The sequence below is a fragment of the Equus caballus genome, chromosome 25 (assembly GCF_041296265.1).
Source record: "Equus caballus isolate H_3958 breed thoroughbred chromosome 25, TB-T2T, whole genome shotgun sequence".
NCBI lineage: Eukaryota > Metazoa > Chordata > Mammalia > Perissodactyla > Equidae > Equus > Equus caballus.
Window position 1 is genome coordinate 8650931 of NC_091708.1, and position 18792 is coordinate 8669722.

The 18792-nt window shown below is 41.0% G+C and overlaps 1 protein-coding gene across 27 annotated transcripts in view; it reads left to right on the forward strand.

Annotated features, from left to right (window-relative positions):
• The window catches only part of UNC13B (unc-13 homolog B), a 217569-nt gene that overhangs the window by 21702 nt on the left and 177075 nt on the right, over nucleotides 1-18792 (forward strand). For 7 of the 27 annotated variants that reach the window (XM_070250589.1, XM_070250597.1, XM_070250591.1 and 4 more), the window contains exon 1: nucleotides 2352-2376. The exons of 9 other annotated variants lie outside the window; for them this stretch is intronic. In XM_070250589.1, the coding sequence (XP_070106690.1) occupies nucleotides 2367-2376 (10 nt within the window). In that variant the 5' untranslated portion in view covers nucleotides 2352-2366. Of the gene's footprint in view, nucleotides 1-322; nucleotides 623-2351; nucleotides 2377-18792 lie in introns of those variants that run through there. 11 more of the 27 variants (XM_070250593.1, XM_070250600.1, XM_070250602.1 and 8 more) reach the window with 4 other exon arrangements.

The following is an 18792-nucleotide window of genomic DNA, read 5'->3' on the forward strand; positions in this document are numbered from 1 at the left end:
CGGTACGTAGTCCGGCAGCTTTGAGGCATAGACTCTTCAAGGAAGTCCTGTGGAAATTCTTGGTTGAAGAGAACCTGCCCTTGGGTGGAAGCCCCGCCCGCGTGGGAGGGGCAGAGCGCTTCAGGCCACCTCCCCCGGCGAGGGGAGCCCCGGCCCGCCCCGCCCCGCCCCGCCCCGGCCCGCCCCGCCCCGCCGCAGGCCTCATTAGTGGGCGGAGCTGCCGGTGCCCTCGCCCGCAGGAAAGCGGAAGGGCGCCGCCTCCTACGCCCCGTGGGGGCGGGGTCGGCGGACTGGGCGTGAGTTGATTGGCTGGGAGGCTGGCGCTCGCCCGGTCTCGGGCGGAGCGGCGGGAGGGGCCCGGGCGCTCCCGCTTCCCCGCGATGGCGCCGAGGCGCCGCGCCCAGGGCCCCGCCTGCCGGCCGGCGCTCACGGCTCTCGAGAGCCCGTTCAGAGAGTGAGAACCGGAGCGGCGGGACGCTGCCTGAGACGAGGACCATGAGCCGCGGCCGGGCCCGTGGGGCCGACGGCGGGAGCAGCCGCGCCACCTGCTGAGAGCACCGAGGGGCCGGCGGTGCGGCGGAGGCGCGCAGGCTCGCGGCCATGTCGCTGCTCTGCGTGCGCGGTGAGTGCGCGAACTGGGCCGGGCCGGGCCGGGCCGGGCCGGGGTCGCCGCGAGCTCCGCACACGCGTGTCCCGGACGACGGGTCACTGCCTGTTCCAGACTTCACTTCCCGTCGGTGCTCGGGGCACGGTTATGTTAGCTCATTTATCGACGCTTCAAGAGTTCTTTCCACTCTTGTTTTTCCTCACGCTTCCGTGAGTGACTGTTACCTCTCCATTCCGGTGGCCATATGACATTGTTGTTGGCTCGCAGGCTCCGATCCTGTTAAACTGTGCCTGACTCTCCGTCCGAGAGTGGACGAGCTGGGAGGCCGCGGCCAGGTGGTGTCTGCCGACAGCGGCGGCCTCCCGTTCTTTTCTTCCTTCTCACTGCACCGGGAAACTCCCGTCGGCTCGGGAGCAGGTGCTTCTTATCACTCTTTGAACGCGTAGTGGGACAGCTGTCACATCCGTTCTTCCAGTGTATTTCTTGGCTTGCGCCCTCTCTTGCTTGTTTTGTCCCCTGCTCCTTCCCTGTAGTCCAGGCTAAGATTATTGCTATATTCGACTTGGAAAGGTGTGTTGGCTTCTCTCTTTTCGGAGCAGAGCATAGGAAGTATGGTTTATTTATTTACTTCTATCACAGTAACTAAAGGTGAAGGGCCTTTATTGCTTTTTCACTGAGGACACTTGACCCATTTAAGAAAATATTTTAAGGCAAGAGCTTTGGGATTTAAGATGAGGCAAGGTGCATGGACTAAGCTTTATGAGGGTAGAGACCTTTTTTTTTTTTTTTTTACTGGTTTTGCCTTTCCGGTGCCTGACATAGTAGAAGGTCAGTGTTGGTTTTGAATTAATGCAAGGACTGTGATTTTAGAGATTTATCTAATCAGAAAAAGCGGGGTTTGGATTAACCATTGAATTTGATCTTGGGAAGTTCAAGTTACAGCCTGTCATATCTGTGTTGAACAAGATGGGAGAAGGCAGCTTGATTGTGGGTGAGAGAGAGAATTTATCCACAAGAGCCTTTTCCTGGCACCTTTTACTAGGTAGTTTGAGTTCCTGTTTCTTTTGGCTCTAGGAGATTAGAAGCATTGTTGTTTGTCATCTTTCTGATAAGTGTGTCCCCAGCTGCTGGCAAAGCGGAACTGCTTTGCTCTGTTCTCTTCCACTGTTTTGTTAAATCTGCATTAACCCCAAATGGATTTGGCTATTTCCGGGGATTATGAGAGACAGAATTTTTCTTCTTTCATGGTTGATTTTTCATTAATGAGAATTCTGCATTGCTTTTAGTAAGACATTTCCTCTCAGCAGCTGGGAATCTCTTTATTCCTTTAGATCCCTGCTGTTGAGTAGCAGGATTTGGGAGAGGTTGGGTTTTGCAGTGTCTCTTGGAGAGTTTAAATCTCTACTACCACATGAAATTACAGAGCTAGTCCCTGTGAAAGGCTCTTTAGGCAGGAGCACTATTAAACCAGAAATTGCTATTTGAGTTTAAATAATTTCAGAGAAGGAGCTGCTGCTGTTTTAATTTGTTCTAATATCGGGCAGCTTTCATTCTCTAGAAATTCTGCTATTAGCTAACCTCTTTCTCTTTCAATGTTACATTAGTCAAATTTCTCTTCTTTTGAACCAGGGGGATTGGAGCCAGCAGGTCATTGTCTTTGAATGGAGATCCTGAAGATTAATCACTGAAACAGCAGCTACTTTGAATAGAAGTATTCATGTTAAATGGCAAAGTATTCATCCTGGGGAAACTTACAGAAATGGATCAAAGTAAATCTTGCCACAATTACATTCCTTGCATTATTTTTTTTTTTGAGGAAGATTAACCCTGAGCTAACATCTGCTGCCAGTCCTCCTCTTTTTGCTGAGGAAGGCTGGCCCTGAGCTAACATCCGTGCCCATCTTCCTCTACTTTATTTGTGGGAGGCCTGCCAGGGCGTGGCTTGCCAAGCGGTGCCATGTCCGCACCTGGGATCCGAACCGGCGAACTCCGGGCCGCCAAAGCAGATCATGGGCACTTAACCGCTGTGCCACCCGGCCGGCCCCTCTCGCATCATGTTTTGGTAGTTAGGAATGTTGTTCATGTTCTGGAAGAAGCCTGTGTAATGATACTGTATAACAACTCAATTTCAGTTCATTTTGGAGTAGAATTGAATTAGAAACTTTTTCTATGTAGTCAAAGTTCAAACAGTAGTGAACTTGATGTAGAAATTGGCAAACTGGGACTGGCCCTGTGGCCTAGTGGTTAAGTTCGTGCGCTCTACTTTGGCGGCCCTGGGTTTCGCCGGTTTGGACCCTGGGCAGGGACATGGCAGGCCATGCTGAGGTGGCATCTCACATAGCACAGCCAGAGGCGCTCACAACTAGAATATACAGCTATGTGCTGGAGGGCTTTAGGTAGGAGGAGGGGGAGGGAGAGGGGGAGGAGAATTGGCAACAGATGTTAGCTCACGTGCCAATCTTAAAAAAAAAAAAAGAAATTGGCAAACTAATATTGATTTAATCATCCCAAACATCTCCATCAAGAAGTCAATTTCTGGGGCCAGCCCGGTGGCTCAGTGGTTAAGTGTGCACGTAGGCGTCCCACATATAAAGTAGAGGAAGATGGGCATGCATGTTAGCTCCAGGCCAGTCTTCCTCAGAAAAAAGAGGAGGATTGGCGGCACAAGTTAGCTCAGGGCTAATCTTCCTCAAAAAAAAAAAAAAAAGTCAATTTCTTGTTCTAACCCTTTAATCATGCCTCACTGCCTGCAGGGTGGGGGCTCTCAACAGTCTGACTTCAGCCCTCCTTTTTGGCTCTAATTCTTGCCTATCCTTACACAAATCCTTTGCTCTAGCACTAACTTTGTTCATTCCTTCCTCTGTACTCTTCTGCATTCATATCTCCTGAAATATTCTTGCCATATTTTCTGCTTATCAAAAATGTATTCTTCCTTTCCCAGCTTACGTTCTACTTTCTTTGTTGAGAACTTCCTTAATTCCTTGGTCTGCAGTGATCTCTTTCTCCCTTACACTCTGTAAAGTCTTAAACTTTAAACATAAATTAGTTATGGTCTGAACAGTGCCACTAATTTGGCAATGAGTTGTATACTGCCTGGTGACTAGTCTTGTACTGTTATGGTCATGGTGACTCAGACAAAGGAGGTAATAGTGTTGGTTCATATCAGATCTGGAATTTTGCGTTCACTTGGAGTATTTGATTCTAAGAGGTGCATTGAGAAACTAGAATTTCTTCAGAGGAGAGTGATTAGAATAATGAAGGGTGTAGAAACCATTTGAGGAATTGAGAGGTTTAGTTTTGAGAAGATTTAAGAGGGAGAGGATCATAGTAGTAGATGAAAATTGTTCAAAAAACACTCTAGAGGACAGAATTGGGACAAGTTGACTAATGATTGAAAATTATAAGAAATTAGATTTTAGCTTAATATAAGGAAGAACTTTTAACAATTAGGGTTGTTCTTAGCAAATGGAATGGATTACTTACGAGGATTTTTTGACATAGGACATTTCAAGCAAAGGTTGAGTGAGTCGTGAGGATGTTCTAAGAGGGGTCTGCATTGAGTGGGGTTTTGGCCTTGAAGAATTTTAAGAAACCACCTTTTTATAGAATTCACTTAGCTTTTCTTCAAATAGCACAGCTTTCCTCAGATGACTGATATCTTTTTGCTTCTGTAGGAGCTAGTACCACATGAGCAACTCCAGTAAAGTGAATCAAGGATTTTCTTTAACTTTTGTTGTCTTAGTGTTCATGACTAGTTTCTCCAAACAAATTATAAGCATTTGAGAATTCTTTACATATTTGTAATTGCCACAGTGTTTACCATTGAGCTATGGATTTGCTGTCCGTCCCCCTGCCCCGTGCTAATTTGAACCACAAGTGACAGCACTTGACTTTGTTAAAAAAAAAATCAACAAAAAATAGTTTTGGGGATTTCAAAAGCAATATGTACTAATATATTGTTAATCAGAGAAAATTGAGAAAATGCAGAAAAGTATAAAAAGGAAAATAAAAATCATCATAGTCCTACTACCCTCCCAACCCCATTAACTTTCTTTAGTTGCTTTCATTGTTTTGTTTGTTTTATTATAAAAGTAATATATACTCATGATAAGAAATTGAAACACTTCAGAAGGTGAAGTGATGGGAAAAAGTTCTCCTGTCTGCATTCCCTATACTCACTCCCCAGAGGTAACTACTGTATTGTTTCTTGCATATCTAGAAATTTTCGTTACATATGAGTATATAGATTCTACAATTGGATGTATACAGTATTGTTCAACTTTTTAAAAAACTTGATATATTTTCCTGTCAGCTATGTGAGTCTAAATTGTTCTTTTTAATGAATGCAGAGTATTCCGTTATGCGAACATACATCATTTAACCAGTTTCATCTTGATGGACGTTCAGAATCTTTTTTCATTTTGCTATTATAAACAATGCTACACTGAACGTCCTTGCAGATGGTTTTGTTATATTTGGACATCTCAATCAGCTTTTCACTTGGACTTCCTGTGTGATTGCTCTTTTTCTTGGCATAAAAATTATGTTCAGCTGGACCTATTAGTAAACCAAATGCCTCACCATCTCTCAGATCAGCATCCTCTATTAGAGTCAGGTCTTTTACCAGTGGGTAATATTTTATGCCTATCAAAAAGACCAAAGACCTCAGTTCTTGTAAGTTTGACCTGTGATTTCCATGTACTTTTCTTTTTTATCTTCTTTGTATTATTTAAAAATTATTTTCCCTATTGAACATATATTACTTGTGTTTTTAAAACAGAACAAAACAATATTGAGAACTGTACCAAGTTGATTTATGTTGTGACTTGCCCTTATAAAAGCTTATCATAATTTATCGTCACTTAGCCTTCTAACTAACTGAAAGGATACTTCTGGGAACTCTTAGAGGGTGAACTCTGGTGGACACTTCAGGACACATATTGATTATGGATTGATTCCAGCCCCTGGGGGAGATCCCAAAGATATAGTAGTTTGGTTTACTACTACTGTGGAAAGAAGGAATAGTAATGATATTTAGAGTTTTCAGGCATAAGAACAGATTGGTTAAGTAATTTCTTCTCATCTTATTTTTTCCCCAACGTTGTTATCTGCCTCAGTGAACTCCTTGCTGCTGGGTTTCCATCGCATCGTGGTTTGAGCAGTCCCTGCCTAAGCAAGCAGAGTTGCTGCTTTGGTTCTTTTTGCTTAGCTGTGGCATCAGGAAGTTGATTGTGGCTTGTCTGAGCCAGGCAGCAGTGAAGTGGGAAAGGACCAATTTCCCCTGCCATAGATAGCTGTTGTCATAAATTGTTCTCTTCCTTATAAGCAGTACATTCTGTAATTTCTTAGTTTCTAAAAGTGGGGTTTCTGGAAGTTGCACTCTTTAGGCCAGTAAGCTGAGTTTTTAATCCTATTTTACCTGTGCCATGTATTTCAGACTTTGCTATGTGAGTTTGTTTAAAGTTTGGGCTGTGTACCATTAGTAAATATTTGTTGAGTGCCTTCTCTGTGCCTCGTTATGACACATATCTATATGGTAGATAAGAGCCGAAGGAATCTGGATAGATCTTAAAACATCTCCTTTCTTATATAAACCCAGAATCCATTAGGGCTATTAGATCTGACTTGGAATAAGCAGAATAAGTTAAGTTCCTGCTGGAGTGGGGAAATACTGTACTATTTTTTCTAACTTTTATTTTTTTAATTAATTAATTTTTTTTGAGGAAGAGTAGCCCTGAGCTAACATCTGCTGCCAATCTTCCTCTTTTTGCTGAGGAAGACTGGCCCTGAGCTAACATCCATGCCCATCTTCCCCTACTTCATATGTGGGTTGCGTACCACAGCATGGCTTGCCAAGCGGTGCCATGCCCGCACCGGGATCCGAACTGGCGAACCTCAGGCCGCCGAAGTGGAACGTGCGCACTGAACCACTGAACCACTGGGCCGGCCCCTAAAAAATCTTACACAAATCTTAACTGTATGGCCCATTGAATTATCACAAAGTGAACCACAGCCTAGGTCAAGAAGAACACTATCAACACCCCAGAAGCCCACCTTACCCATTCTCTCAGTCATCACTGCCTCCTACTTTCCCAGAGGTAACATTATCTGACTCCAACACCATAGAGTAGTGTAGCTTGATTTTTCTTTTTTGTTAGTGAACTTTATTTTTTTAGAGCAGTTTTAGGTTTATAGCAAAATCAAGCATTAAATTTTGCCTCTTTTGTTTTTTAGGTAAAATTATTTAACATTATATAAGTTTAAGGTGTATAACATTACAATTCAACATGCATGTACACTACAAAGTGATAACCACCAAAAGTCTAATTAAGTTTTGCTTATTTTTGAACTTTTTTTTTCTTCTTCTCCCCAAAGCCCCCTAGTACATAGTTGTATATTCTAGTTGGAGGTCCTTTTGGCTCTGCTATGTGGGACACCGCATCAGCGTGGCCTGATCAGCGGTGCCATGTCTGTGCCGAGATCTCAACTGGTGAAACTCTGGGCTGCCAGAGCGGAGCATGTGAGCTTAACCACTTGGCCGCGGGGCCGGCCCAGAACTTTTTTTTATTGAAATATAATTGACATTGAACATTTCATAAATGGAATTATACAATATTTCTTTGGGGCTGGTTTCTTTTGCTTTAACATTATTCTTGTCAGATGCTTCCACTTGTTGCACATAGCAGTAATTCGGTGATTGTCATTGCTGTGATTGTCATTCACTGTATGAATATACCACAGTTTGTTTACCTTTGCTGGACATTTTTTCCCTCTTGGACTGTCCTTTATAATACCACTCCAAATGCTATTGTACTTTTTTTTGGTATCTTTTGATCCTACCTTGTATGTATTTCTGATGGATGTATATATATCTGGGATTAAAATTTCTGGGTCAGTGGTTATGTATATATTCAACTGTGGTTGGTAATATAAAATAGTTTCCCAAAGCCTACCAATTTACCTTCCTAGTAACTGTATTTCTAATATTCATTTTTTAAAAAAGGTAATTGAATGGCTCTTAGTTCTCAGCATTTGGCCAGTTTATCAAACCACTTTACAGGCATTAATACATATTTTTTACATGTTAATCCAGGCTTGGTAATGTCTTTGTTTTTTTTTTAATGACCTGGAGAGAGCCGTTATATTCAAAACAGTTTCTCACATTGAAGAATAAAATTTGTGGCCATGATTTTATTGAAAGAATTATTGAGTTTATGTTTATGATTCTGAACAAAGATAATAGCCTAGCCACTGGACTTAGTGGCATTACATACTTTTAAAAAGAAATACCATTGTTCTAAAGAGAGAAGTAATTACTTCATTTAGCAGGTATTTATCAGCTTTGTATATGTCAGGCACCAATTAGGCACCCTGAGAATACAGAGGTGAACAAGACAGATATGGTCTCTGCCTTCACAGAGCTTATAGGCAGCAGTAGAGGCCTAATGAAGACAACTTGAGAATATGGGAAATTGCTAAGGTAAAATAGAACACAGAACAAAAACTAAAAATCACTTAAAATCTCATCCCTCAATACTACTGTTAATTTTGTTTGTTTGTTTTTAAAGATTTTGTTTTTCCTTTTTCTCCCCAAAGCCCCCTGGTACATAGTTGTATATTTTTAGTTGTGAGTCTTTCTAGTTGTGGCACGTGGGATGCTGCTTAAGCTTGGCTTGACGGGCGGTGCTGTAGCCACACCCAGGATCCCAAACAGCGAAATCCTGGGCTGCCGAAGCAGAGTGTGTGAACTTAAAGAATGGGGCTGGCCCCATGGCCAAGTGGTTGTTTCTTAAACTTTTTTTTTAATTTGGCAAGACTCACCCTGGGTTAACATCTGTGCCAGTCTTCTTCTATTTTGTATGTGGGCTGCTGCCAGTGAGTGGTGTAGGTCCACACCTGGGCTGCCAAAGCGGGGCGTGTCGGACTTAACCACTAGGCCATAGGGTCAGCTCCTTAAACTTTTTTTTTTTTTTTAAAGATTTTATTTTTTCCTTTTTCTCCCCAAAGCCCCCCCCCGGTACATAGTTGTGTATTCTTCGTTGTGGGTTCTTCTAGTTGTGGCATGTGGGACGCTGCCTCAGCGTGGTCTGATGAGCAGTGCCATGTCCGCGCCCAGGATTCGAACTAACGAAACACTGGGCCGCCTGCAGCGGAGGGCGCGAACTTAACCACTTGGCCACGGGGCCAGCCCCTCCTTAAACTTTTTTTATTATGGAGAATTTAAAACATGTGAAAGTAGATAGAACAGTATATTGAACCTACAGGTTCCTGTAACCCAGCTTCAACATTTATCAGCTCTTATTTCTTTAGTAACCTCATCCGGTCTCCCTCCTTTCTGTATTATTTTGAAGTAAATCCATATATCATATTACTTCATCTATAAATATTTCAGTATGTATCTCCAGAAGATAAAGATTTAAAAAAAAATAACCACAAAACCAATATCACATTTTAGAAAATTCCTTAATTCCATTAAACATCCAGTGTTTGAATTTCCACTTGGTTCATAAATGTTACAGTATTTTTCTTTTTTTTTTTTTTTTTACTGTTTGGGTGTTTGAATCAGGACCATAATAAAGTCTCCACACTGCTATTGGTTGATAGATCTTTTATGTCTCTTTTAATCTATAGGTTTCATCTTCATCCCTCTTACTCTCTTTGTTCTTTGCAATTTATTTCTTGAAGAAGCTGGATCATTTGTCTTGTTTCCAGTCTGGATTTTGCTGATTGTATCCCTGTGGTGTAGTTTAATATGTTCTTGAGTCTTGAATGTTTCCTGTAATGTTGATGTTAGATTTAGAGGCTTGATGAGATTGTTTTTCTTTTCTCTTCTGTTCTTTTTTGGTGAAGGCAACTTAATGGATGGTGTTGGGTTCTTCATCAGAGGGCCCAGGATATCTGGTTGTCCCTCTTTCTCTCTCTCTTTTTTTCTTCTGATGTTAGTGCCTGTTGATGCTTAATGTCTAGTCTGCCAATTCATTAGGGGCCGCAAAATGGTGATAGTCTAATATAATCATTCCTTTTTCATTTATTAGCTAGAATATTTCAATAAAGAGGAACTTCCCCATACTTACTATTTAGCTACTAAGTGGGTTTTTTTTGCGGGGGGAGAGATTAGCCCTGAGCTAACTGTTGCCAATCCTCCTCTTTTTGCTGAGGAAGACTGGCCCTGAGCTAACATCTGTGCCTTTCTTCCTTTACTTTATATGTGGGACTCCTGCCACAGCATGGCTTGCCAAGTGGTGCCATGTCCGTACCCGGGATCCCAACTGGCGAATCCTGGGCCACCAAAGTGGAACGTGTCAACTTAACCGCTGTACCACTGGGCCAGCCCCCCAAAGTGGATTTTATAGGAAAGTCAGGATAAATGCTTGATTCTTTCCTTTTATTTACAGCTTTTCAAAAATAGTGATTTAGTCCCTTAGCATCCTCCAGCAGTGACCAATTAGTTGCTATTGTTTTCAGTATTGTTATGAAGTCATGGATTTAAGCATATTTGATGTGTTTCAGTCCTTGTGTTGTTATCCTTATTGATATGCAAATTGTCCATCTGTGACCATTAGGAGCCTCTCACTGTTAATATTTTGAAGTGGGTCTGTTAGCCTTTTCCCCCATACAGTTATATACTGTTTGGCCAGTCTTCCCACCCCGTTTTTCTTTTTTTCATTGAGCTCCATTTTCACATGTTGGTAATTTTTTTTTTAACTAGAAATAGTTTCAGACTTACAGAAAAGTTGCAAAAATAAAAACACAAAGGACAGACATTTGAGGGTAAGTTACAGACATCATGGCTCTCTACCCCCTAAATACTTCATGGTGTGTTTCCTAAGAGTAAAGATAGTCTCTGACGTAACCACAGTACAGTTATCCCCTTCGATAAATTTAGCAATGACACAGTACTTTTTTTTTAATCTGCCATTTATATTCCAGTTTTGTCAATTGTCCCAACTGTTGAATGTCCATTATAGCATTTTTCCCTTCTAGTACAGGATTCAGTCTAAGAGTTGGTATTACATTTAGTGGTCATGTCTCTTTAGCCTTCTTCAATATGGAACATTTCCACAGCCTTACATTTTTTTTTTTTTAAAATATCATTGGCATTTTGTTCAGAATACAATCCCCTCTTTTTTCTTAGTAGAATGTTCCTCATTTTGGGTTTGTCTGATGTAAAGCATCCTCAATTGAAGTACTACATAGTTGATGTTGTGTCCTTCTCAGGGTATCACATCAGAAAGCACATGTTGTCTGTCTGTCTCTCATTGGTAATGTTGATATTGATTACCCAGTCAGGTATTTGTTTGATTTCTCTCCTGTTTCTTCTCCACCTCTGCAACTAATAAGCACCTTGTGCAAGACACTTAAAAACCATTCAGATATCCTGCCTAATAGGATTGTTGTAAAGATTAAGTGGAATAATACATCTCACAGTGGCTGAGACAGTGTCATGATTATGGGTTTGTTAAATTTGAATCTACCTGACATGATGAAAGCACTGCTTTAGTGTATTTATTAATCTACTGACAGTGTGTAGATTGGATTGAGTGGGGGAGGAATTGGAGGCACTTAAGTTATAGCAGGAGTAATTTAGATTGAACATAAATTAAGATTTCTTCATGAGATTTAAACTGTCACAGAAAAGCAGTGAAATTTCATTTTCCTAGGGCTCATGAAAAATAAGCCCTGTTTCCTTCTGTATAGAATACCTAGGTGTAGCTGCTTTTGGTGAGGAAAGCTAGATAACCAGCTTTGCATTTCCTGCCTTATTTTCATCCTTTCTGTGGTTACTGAGAAATGGAATAAAAATGTAGGCATGTGGTAGAATTTTGTGTTCAACTTCGTAAAGGAAATGATTTTATTCTTCTATTTGTCTTCTTCAGTAAAAATGAAGTGTTCATTCTCAAGTGTAATCTCCAGAAGCAGCTGCCCACTGAACATGTGAGAGAGGCCCCTGACATCAAAGGAAAGAGTCTGAGGGCTTCTTTTTTTGTGCCAGTGAACCCCATAGTGATAAAGTATGTGGTGAAAATATGACAGGAGAAAGTTTCTGCTGGGGTGCATATATACAAACTATTTTCTCCTAAAGAATTATATAAATAGGGAAAAACAGTTCTTAGTCATTAGGAAATATAGATTTCCAAAAAGATTTTCTTTTTTTCTATTGCTGCTTCTGCTTCTATTTCTGTGCATTAAGTACTTAGTACTTGTTTGGGACTGTGGAAAACAAATAGGCCTATGGATTGTGTTGGGTTGTTAATTTTCTTTTGAAACTGTTCACTTTATTAATTTCTATAGCATTTCACTGTCAGTATGTTGAGAAGAGGCCAGAGAGCAGTGAGTGAGGAAGATCTGCCTAACAACTAAGGAGAGGCTGGCAGTTGGATGGTGGGGAGGTGATTGCTTTTATATGTGATTCAAAGTGGGATAAAGATGATTCAATCAAAGGGCCATCTCACTTACATGATTTCTATTAGTTATGAGCCAAATTTGTAGAGCCTTCATCTGCAAATGGGTGAAGGAGATCTGCTTGTGAAAGAGAGGAGGTAAGTGATATAGATAAGCCTCTGTCCTCCTCATTTCAGCCATCCGCACCCATTATCACATAGAGCATGTCACTCCTTGGCATGGTGCTCTGCTTTTGTAATCTTAAACTTTGTCATCTGACTATCTGATTATATACTCTGGTCTGTCTTTCTGGTTTTTACTTTCACTGTGCTTTTACTACTGTGATATGGTGGATGCTAAAAGCTTTGGTTTTAGACAGACCTGAGTTCGTGAATCTGTCAGCTCTACCATGTATAAGTTATGTGCCCTTACATATTTACTTGACTTCATTGAACCTTAATTTCTACGTCTTTAAAGTTCATACATCCATTCAAAATATTTGTGAACCTCCTGTTCTTAATGAGTTTCATTCTATTAAAGGAAGATACAGGAATCAAATAAATATAATTTCAGATAATGATGAGTACAGTGAAGAGACAAAGGTAGGGTAAAGGGATTGAGAGTGATCTGAGTGGGAGAACTATTTGAAGTAGGATTGTGCAGGACAACTTCACTGTGGAGTTGAACTGAGACCCAAATGATGAAAAGGAACTGTAGGGGAGTTCTCTTGGTCTTGCTCTACCCTCTTGGTCCTTCTGGCTGGGCTACAAATTAAATTGACATGAGATGGAATAACAGCAGAAAATCAAACAGAGCTTTATAACATGTATACATGGGAGAGACCCAGGAAAGCTGAGTAACTCACTAAAATGGCAGAGTCTCTCATCTTAAATACTGTCTTCAGCTAAAGACAAAGGAGGATGTTGGGGTGGTGGTTTGGGGCTTCAAAGGGGGAGGAAAGCAATTCACATGGACATGGAAAAGCAATTGTTTGGTAAATAAAACTTTGATAGGAGTGGGCTAGCAAGGATCCTCCTAGTCTACCAGATACCCAGAGTTATCTATGGTGATGGCCTGTCCTGGGGACAGGCCTTTCTCTTAAATTTCTTTTAGGCATTTAGGGGGAAGGTCAAAATTTCTTTTAGAGTCTTTTGTTCTTAAAGATAATCAAGGCAAGGCAAAGAGAAACATTTTGGGGTGGCCAAATCAGATCCCCCACAGAATCATCAGTCAGAGATCTGAGGTAGCTTTTCAGGCAAAGTGAATTGGAAGCAAATATCTTGAGGGGATGGGGAAAAAGAAAAAAGGTTATTGGAAGGAAGGGTGGTATACAGAGAGTTAGGCAGAGACTAATCCTATAAGGTCCTCTAGTCCATACCAAAGAATTTAGATGTTATTCTAAACAGCATTGGAAGCCATTGGATGGTTCTAAGCAAGAGTGATGCTTTCGTTTATGTTCTACAAATGGCCAGTTTATGGTGAATGGACTAGGTTGGGAAGCCATGGCTAGCATTGCTGGAAGCAGGGGGCCCATTGGAATGTCCAGGTGAGAGATGGATAATGGCTTGGACTAGGGTGGTAGTACTAGAGATAGTGACAATATCTATAGCAAAGTGTTGCTTAGATAATTGTTGTGAAAATGATTAGCACTATCCCATGCATAGAGTGAGTACTTATTTTAATATAAAAGTATTATTAAGGGTCCTCATGCAGCTCGGTGACACATCTGTTTATCTAAGAATCTGAAAGTCATCCTCGACTTCTCAGTTGAGGAAGAAAATACATAGAGAGGAAGGAAAATTGTTAAGTTCATCTGAGTTTATGGTGTCTGTAAGATAAGTTACCCATAAGATATGTTGAGTTGAAAGTATCAATAATCTCATTGCAGATGACCCTTGAAAATGGTTCTTGAAAATGTAGATCTATAGCTTAATAGAGAGATCTGTGTTAGAGATAAATGTTTGGGAGTTGTAGAATTTGGTAGTAAAGCCATTGGCTTCAATAAGATTGCCTATAGAGGATAAAAGAGGAGCAAAATGAGCTAATACTATAGCTAAGGGAATGGGCAGAGGAGTTGATAAGTGTGGTCAAAACTGCAGGAAAATAGGGGCTGGCCCCGTGGCCAAGTGGTTAAGTTTGCGCGCTCCGCTGCAGGCGGCCCAGTGTTTCGTTGGTTCGAATCCTGGGAGCAGACATGGCACTGCTCATCAGACCACGCTGAGGCAGCGTCCCACATGCCACAACTAGAGGAACCCACAACGAAGAATACACAACTATGTACTGGGGGGCTTTGGGGAGAAAAAGGAAGAAAAAAAAAAAAAAAACTGCAGGAAAATAGAGAATGCTGTGGCAGTGTCTGAAGCCTAGAGTAAAGGGAGTTTCAGGACGAATGATTAGATGATAGAGATGAATGATACTGGTTGAAGATTAAAAAAATAGCAAGGTCATTGGATTTGAAAACCAGAGCAATTTCATTAGAGTAGTGTGAGAGTAGGTATCATATTACAGTGGTTGAGGAGTATTTTGGAAGTGAAGTAGTGGAATCAGCAAGTGTAGGCTACTCATTCGGAAGTTTTGTAATAGAGAGAAGTGTTGAGAATGGTCTTGAGAGAGGACATTTGAATGTTTAGAGCCTGAAGGGAAGGAATCTGTAATAAGGGAAGGTTGAGATGAGAGTAGGGAGAGAAGGTAACTGTTTCTCTGTAAAGAAATGTCAACGAAAAATAATCCATAACCAATCTATAAATGAAAATTTGGGAGAGTTTATTCTGAGCTGAAATCTGAGGACCATGGCCCGGGGCCTTTCTTCCCGAAGGAGGAAAGGGCACTGAAGAAGTGGGGTGCAAGAGTGGTTATATACCCCCAAGCAGGATGTTTCACATAGGATTGAAGTGTCCCTTTTACAGTAGTTGCGAGACTGCTCTGTTGCCACAGGGATTGCTGGAAACAGCAGGTAGGTCTGCTATCTCGGTGAACACAGCAGGGTGGCAGGTCTGTTGTCTGGAGCTGGGTGGTCACAGGTGAGCTGGGTGGTCAAAGGTGAGCACAGCAATCAGTTCCTAGCCTAAGGAAAGATGCTTATCCTTAAGGAAATGCCATTGTGGGGGGAAGTTGCACCTTTATCTTAAAGGCCTTTGTTCTTGCCATAGGAAATGTTTTAAAGCAGATATACAATGCGTGCTCGATGGCCATGTCAGGCCCTTTTGGAAAAAACAAAGTCAGGCCGAATTAGGTTTACATCAAATGGCTTCCTCATATACTCCAATATATCCTATTGCTTGCCATTTTTATTTGTCAGTAGGATGTAAGCTCATCAGCTGAAAGTGAGGTGGTGGGGATGATTTAGCCAGCTTGAGGGGAGTGCTAAAGGATTCATTCATTCTTTCAACAGCTGTTGTGCCAAGTACTTGAGGCAGAATTGTGATTAAAAAAAATCCCTTGCCTTCTTGAAAATTATATAGATTAGTGAGGGAGCTAGGCATTAAGCAAAGAAGAATCATACAAATTAATATAAAATTACAACTAGGAAAAAAATACAATCATGATTTGTGCTATAAGGGGAGTACATGTTATCATGAGAACATATGATAGGGAAAGTTACCTCCTCAGGTCAGAGAGGCCTTACCTAATGACGTGCAGATTGAACTGAGGTTTGGAAGAAGAGGAAGCCTTAACCAGGCAAGGAAAGGAGGGGAACATTCTAGGCAGAGGAAATAGAACGTGCAAAGGCCTTGTAGTGAGGAGAAGGAGCTGAAAGAAGGCAAATATAGCTGGCATGCACAGAGGAAGGGAAAACATGGGTCAAAATGAGGCCAGGGAGCTAGGACCTCACTATAGAGCCTATAGGCCACGTTAGGTTGGAAAGTTAGTAGCCATGAGACTGAGGGAGGAGCAGAAGAAGAGAAGTTTGTCAACTGAAAGCATGGGACTTGTAATTAGATTTGCGTTTGAGTTCTTTTTTCTACCACTGAAAACTTTTGGCAAGCCTCTTGACTATTAAGCCACAATTTAAAAATGAAATGTTGCTATCTGTTCAATGTACCTCATACAGTTGAGGATTTAACTCTGAATGAGATCATTTGTGTGAAATTCCTTTGTAAGTTATAGTAACTTTTACTCTTGGATAGTTCCTTTTTCCTCTCTTTATAGAGGCTTAAGTATTCTGAAATTTGTAAACAAAGAGGATGTGATGAGATCCATAAACATTTAGTGAGCGCTTAACTATGGGTGAGGCATTGAACTAGTCACCTTGGCTATATAAAAATGAGTGAGAAATGGGCCTTGTGTTCAAGAAGATGGGGAGACAGCCATCTGTACAACTATATATGTTGCAAGATACAGTTTGGTAATTTCTGAAATAGAGGTACAAAGTGGGGTGTAGAAATGGAGTGTTTGATTCCAGCTGAGGGACAGGAAAGGCCTCAGCTGGGAGAGGAAGAGGACGGAGATAAAGGTGGAGTCAGGTGTTTTATTATGGTGTTGTTAATTGGGATAGGAAACAGAAAGAAAGAATAACAGCTGGGGAGATGATGATTTTGGTTTTAGACATGTTAAATTTGAGGTGCTGGCCATTTGTCCATGTTGGAAACATGACTTGGGAGCTCAAGATTAGAGGTGTAGATTTGGTCTAGTCTTTGTGGATTTGTTGGATGGAGGAGTGGTGGCGACATAAACATTTACTCATCATCATCATCATCATCATAATAGGCTGCATTTCATCAACTATAAGATACCAGAGATTATAAGATACATTATTATTTCATGTACCATTAAGGGGGCCGGCCCGGTGGCCCAGTGGTTAAGTGCACACATTCTGCTTCGGCAGCCCAGGGTTTGCCGGTTCGGATCCTGGGTGTGGACATGGCACTGCTTGGCACACCATGCTGTGATAGGCATCCCACATATAAAGTAGAGGAAGATGGGCACGGATGTTAGCTCAGAGCCAGTCTTCCTCAGCAAAAAAAAAAAGAGGGAGATTGGCAGCAGTTAGCTCAGGGCTAATCTTTCTCAAAAAAAAAAAAAGTGTCTTACAATCAATGATGTGTTGTAGGTCAATCAATAGTAATTTTTTCTTTCCTTTTTTTTTTTTGGAGGAAGATTAGCCCTGAGCTAACTGCTGCCAGTCCTCTTTTTGCTGAGGAAGACTGGCCCTGAGCTAACATCCATGCCCATCTTCCTCTACTTTATATGTGGGACGCTTACCACAGCATGGCTTGCCAAGCGGTGCCAAGTCCACACCCGGGATCCGAACTGGTGAACTCTGGTCCGCTGAGAAGCGAAACGTGTGCACGTAACTGCTGCACCACTGGGCCGGCCCCTAAAAATTTTTTAAAAGAAAAAAATGTACAGAGAATAATACATTGCATACTCATGTACTCACTACCTAGATTTTACGTATGTTAATGTTTTGTCATATTTGTCCAGATTGAAAAAAAATAATAATGTATTTTGTATAAAATTGAAGCCCCCTTTACAGTCAATCCCTTCTCTCCAAGGTATAACCACTCTCAAAGCTGGTGTGCAGTGTTTCCTTTCATGATTTTAATTCTAAAATGTTTATATCTATCTTTCCATTTATTCATCCATCCATCCGTCATAGAGTTATTCATTCCCCTATATTTTCTTCTGAAAATTCGAAGCTTGTCACTTTTAGATAATTTGACATTTAATCAATCCCCTAATCTTTTGCTTTTTAAAAACAATTCGTTAGCTGCTATATATGTCTTTCTGCACCTGAGGAATCTACCTATAGACAGATTCCCAAGTGTGGAGTTGCTGGGAGGCGTTTTTTTTCCCCTCCAGCTTTATTGAGGTATAATTTACATACGATAACATTCATCAATTTTAAGTCTATTCAGTGAAAAGTGAACATCACCACAGTTGGCACAGAACATTTCTATCACCCCAAAAAGTTTCCTTAAGTTTCTTTGTACTGCTGTACTTTCTGTGATGTTTTTGCGTTTTCTTGCACGTCCTATAAATGGAATCATACAGTATGTACTCTTGGTGGCTAGCTTGTTTCACTTAACATAATTTGCTTCTCAGATTCATCTTTGTTGTTCCATGTATCAGTAGTTCTTTTATTTGTATTGCTGAGTAGTATACCATTGTATAGATATACCACAATTTGTTCGTCCATTTACCAGTTGATCAGGACATTTGGGTACTTTCTGGTTTTTGGCTATTATGAATAAAGTTGTTATGAGCATTCATGTACAAGTGTTTGCGTGGACATAAGTTTTTATTTCTCTGGGGTAAATACTTAGGAGGCTAATTGCTGGAACATATGTTAACTGTACGTTTAACTTCATAAGATACCGCCAAGCTGTTTTCCAACGTGGTTGTACCATTTTTCATTCTCACCAGCAATATATGAGGGTTTTAGTCACTCCACATCCTCACTAACACTGGGTATTGTTAGATTTTTAAATTTTAGATCATCTAGTGGGTATTTAGTCCTATTTCATTATGGCTTTAATTTAACATTTCCCTGATGTCTGATGATGTTGAGCATCTTTTTTTTTTTTATTGAGTTATTGATAGGTTACAATCTTGTGAAATTTCAGTTGTACATTAATGTTTTTCAGTCATGTTGTAGGTGCACCACTTCACCCTTTGTGCCCACCCCCCACCCCACCTTTCCCCTGGTATCCACTAAACTGTTCTTAGTCCATAATTTTAAATTCCTCATATGAGTGGAGTCATACACAGATTATCTTTCTCTCGCTGGCTTATTTCACTTAACATAATTCTCTCAAGGTCCATCCATGTTATTGCAAATGGAATGATTTTGTTCTGTTTTG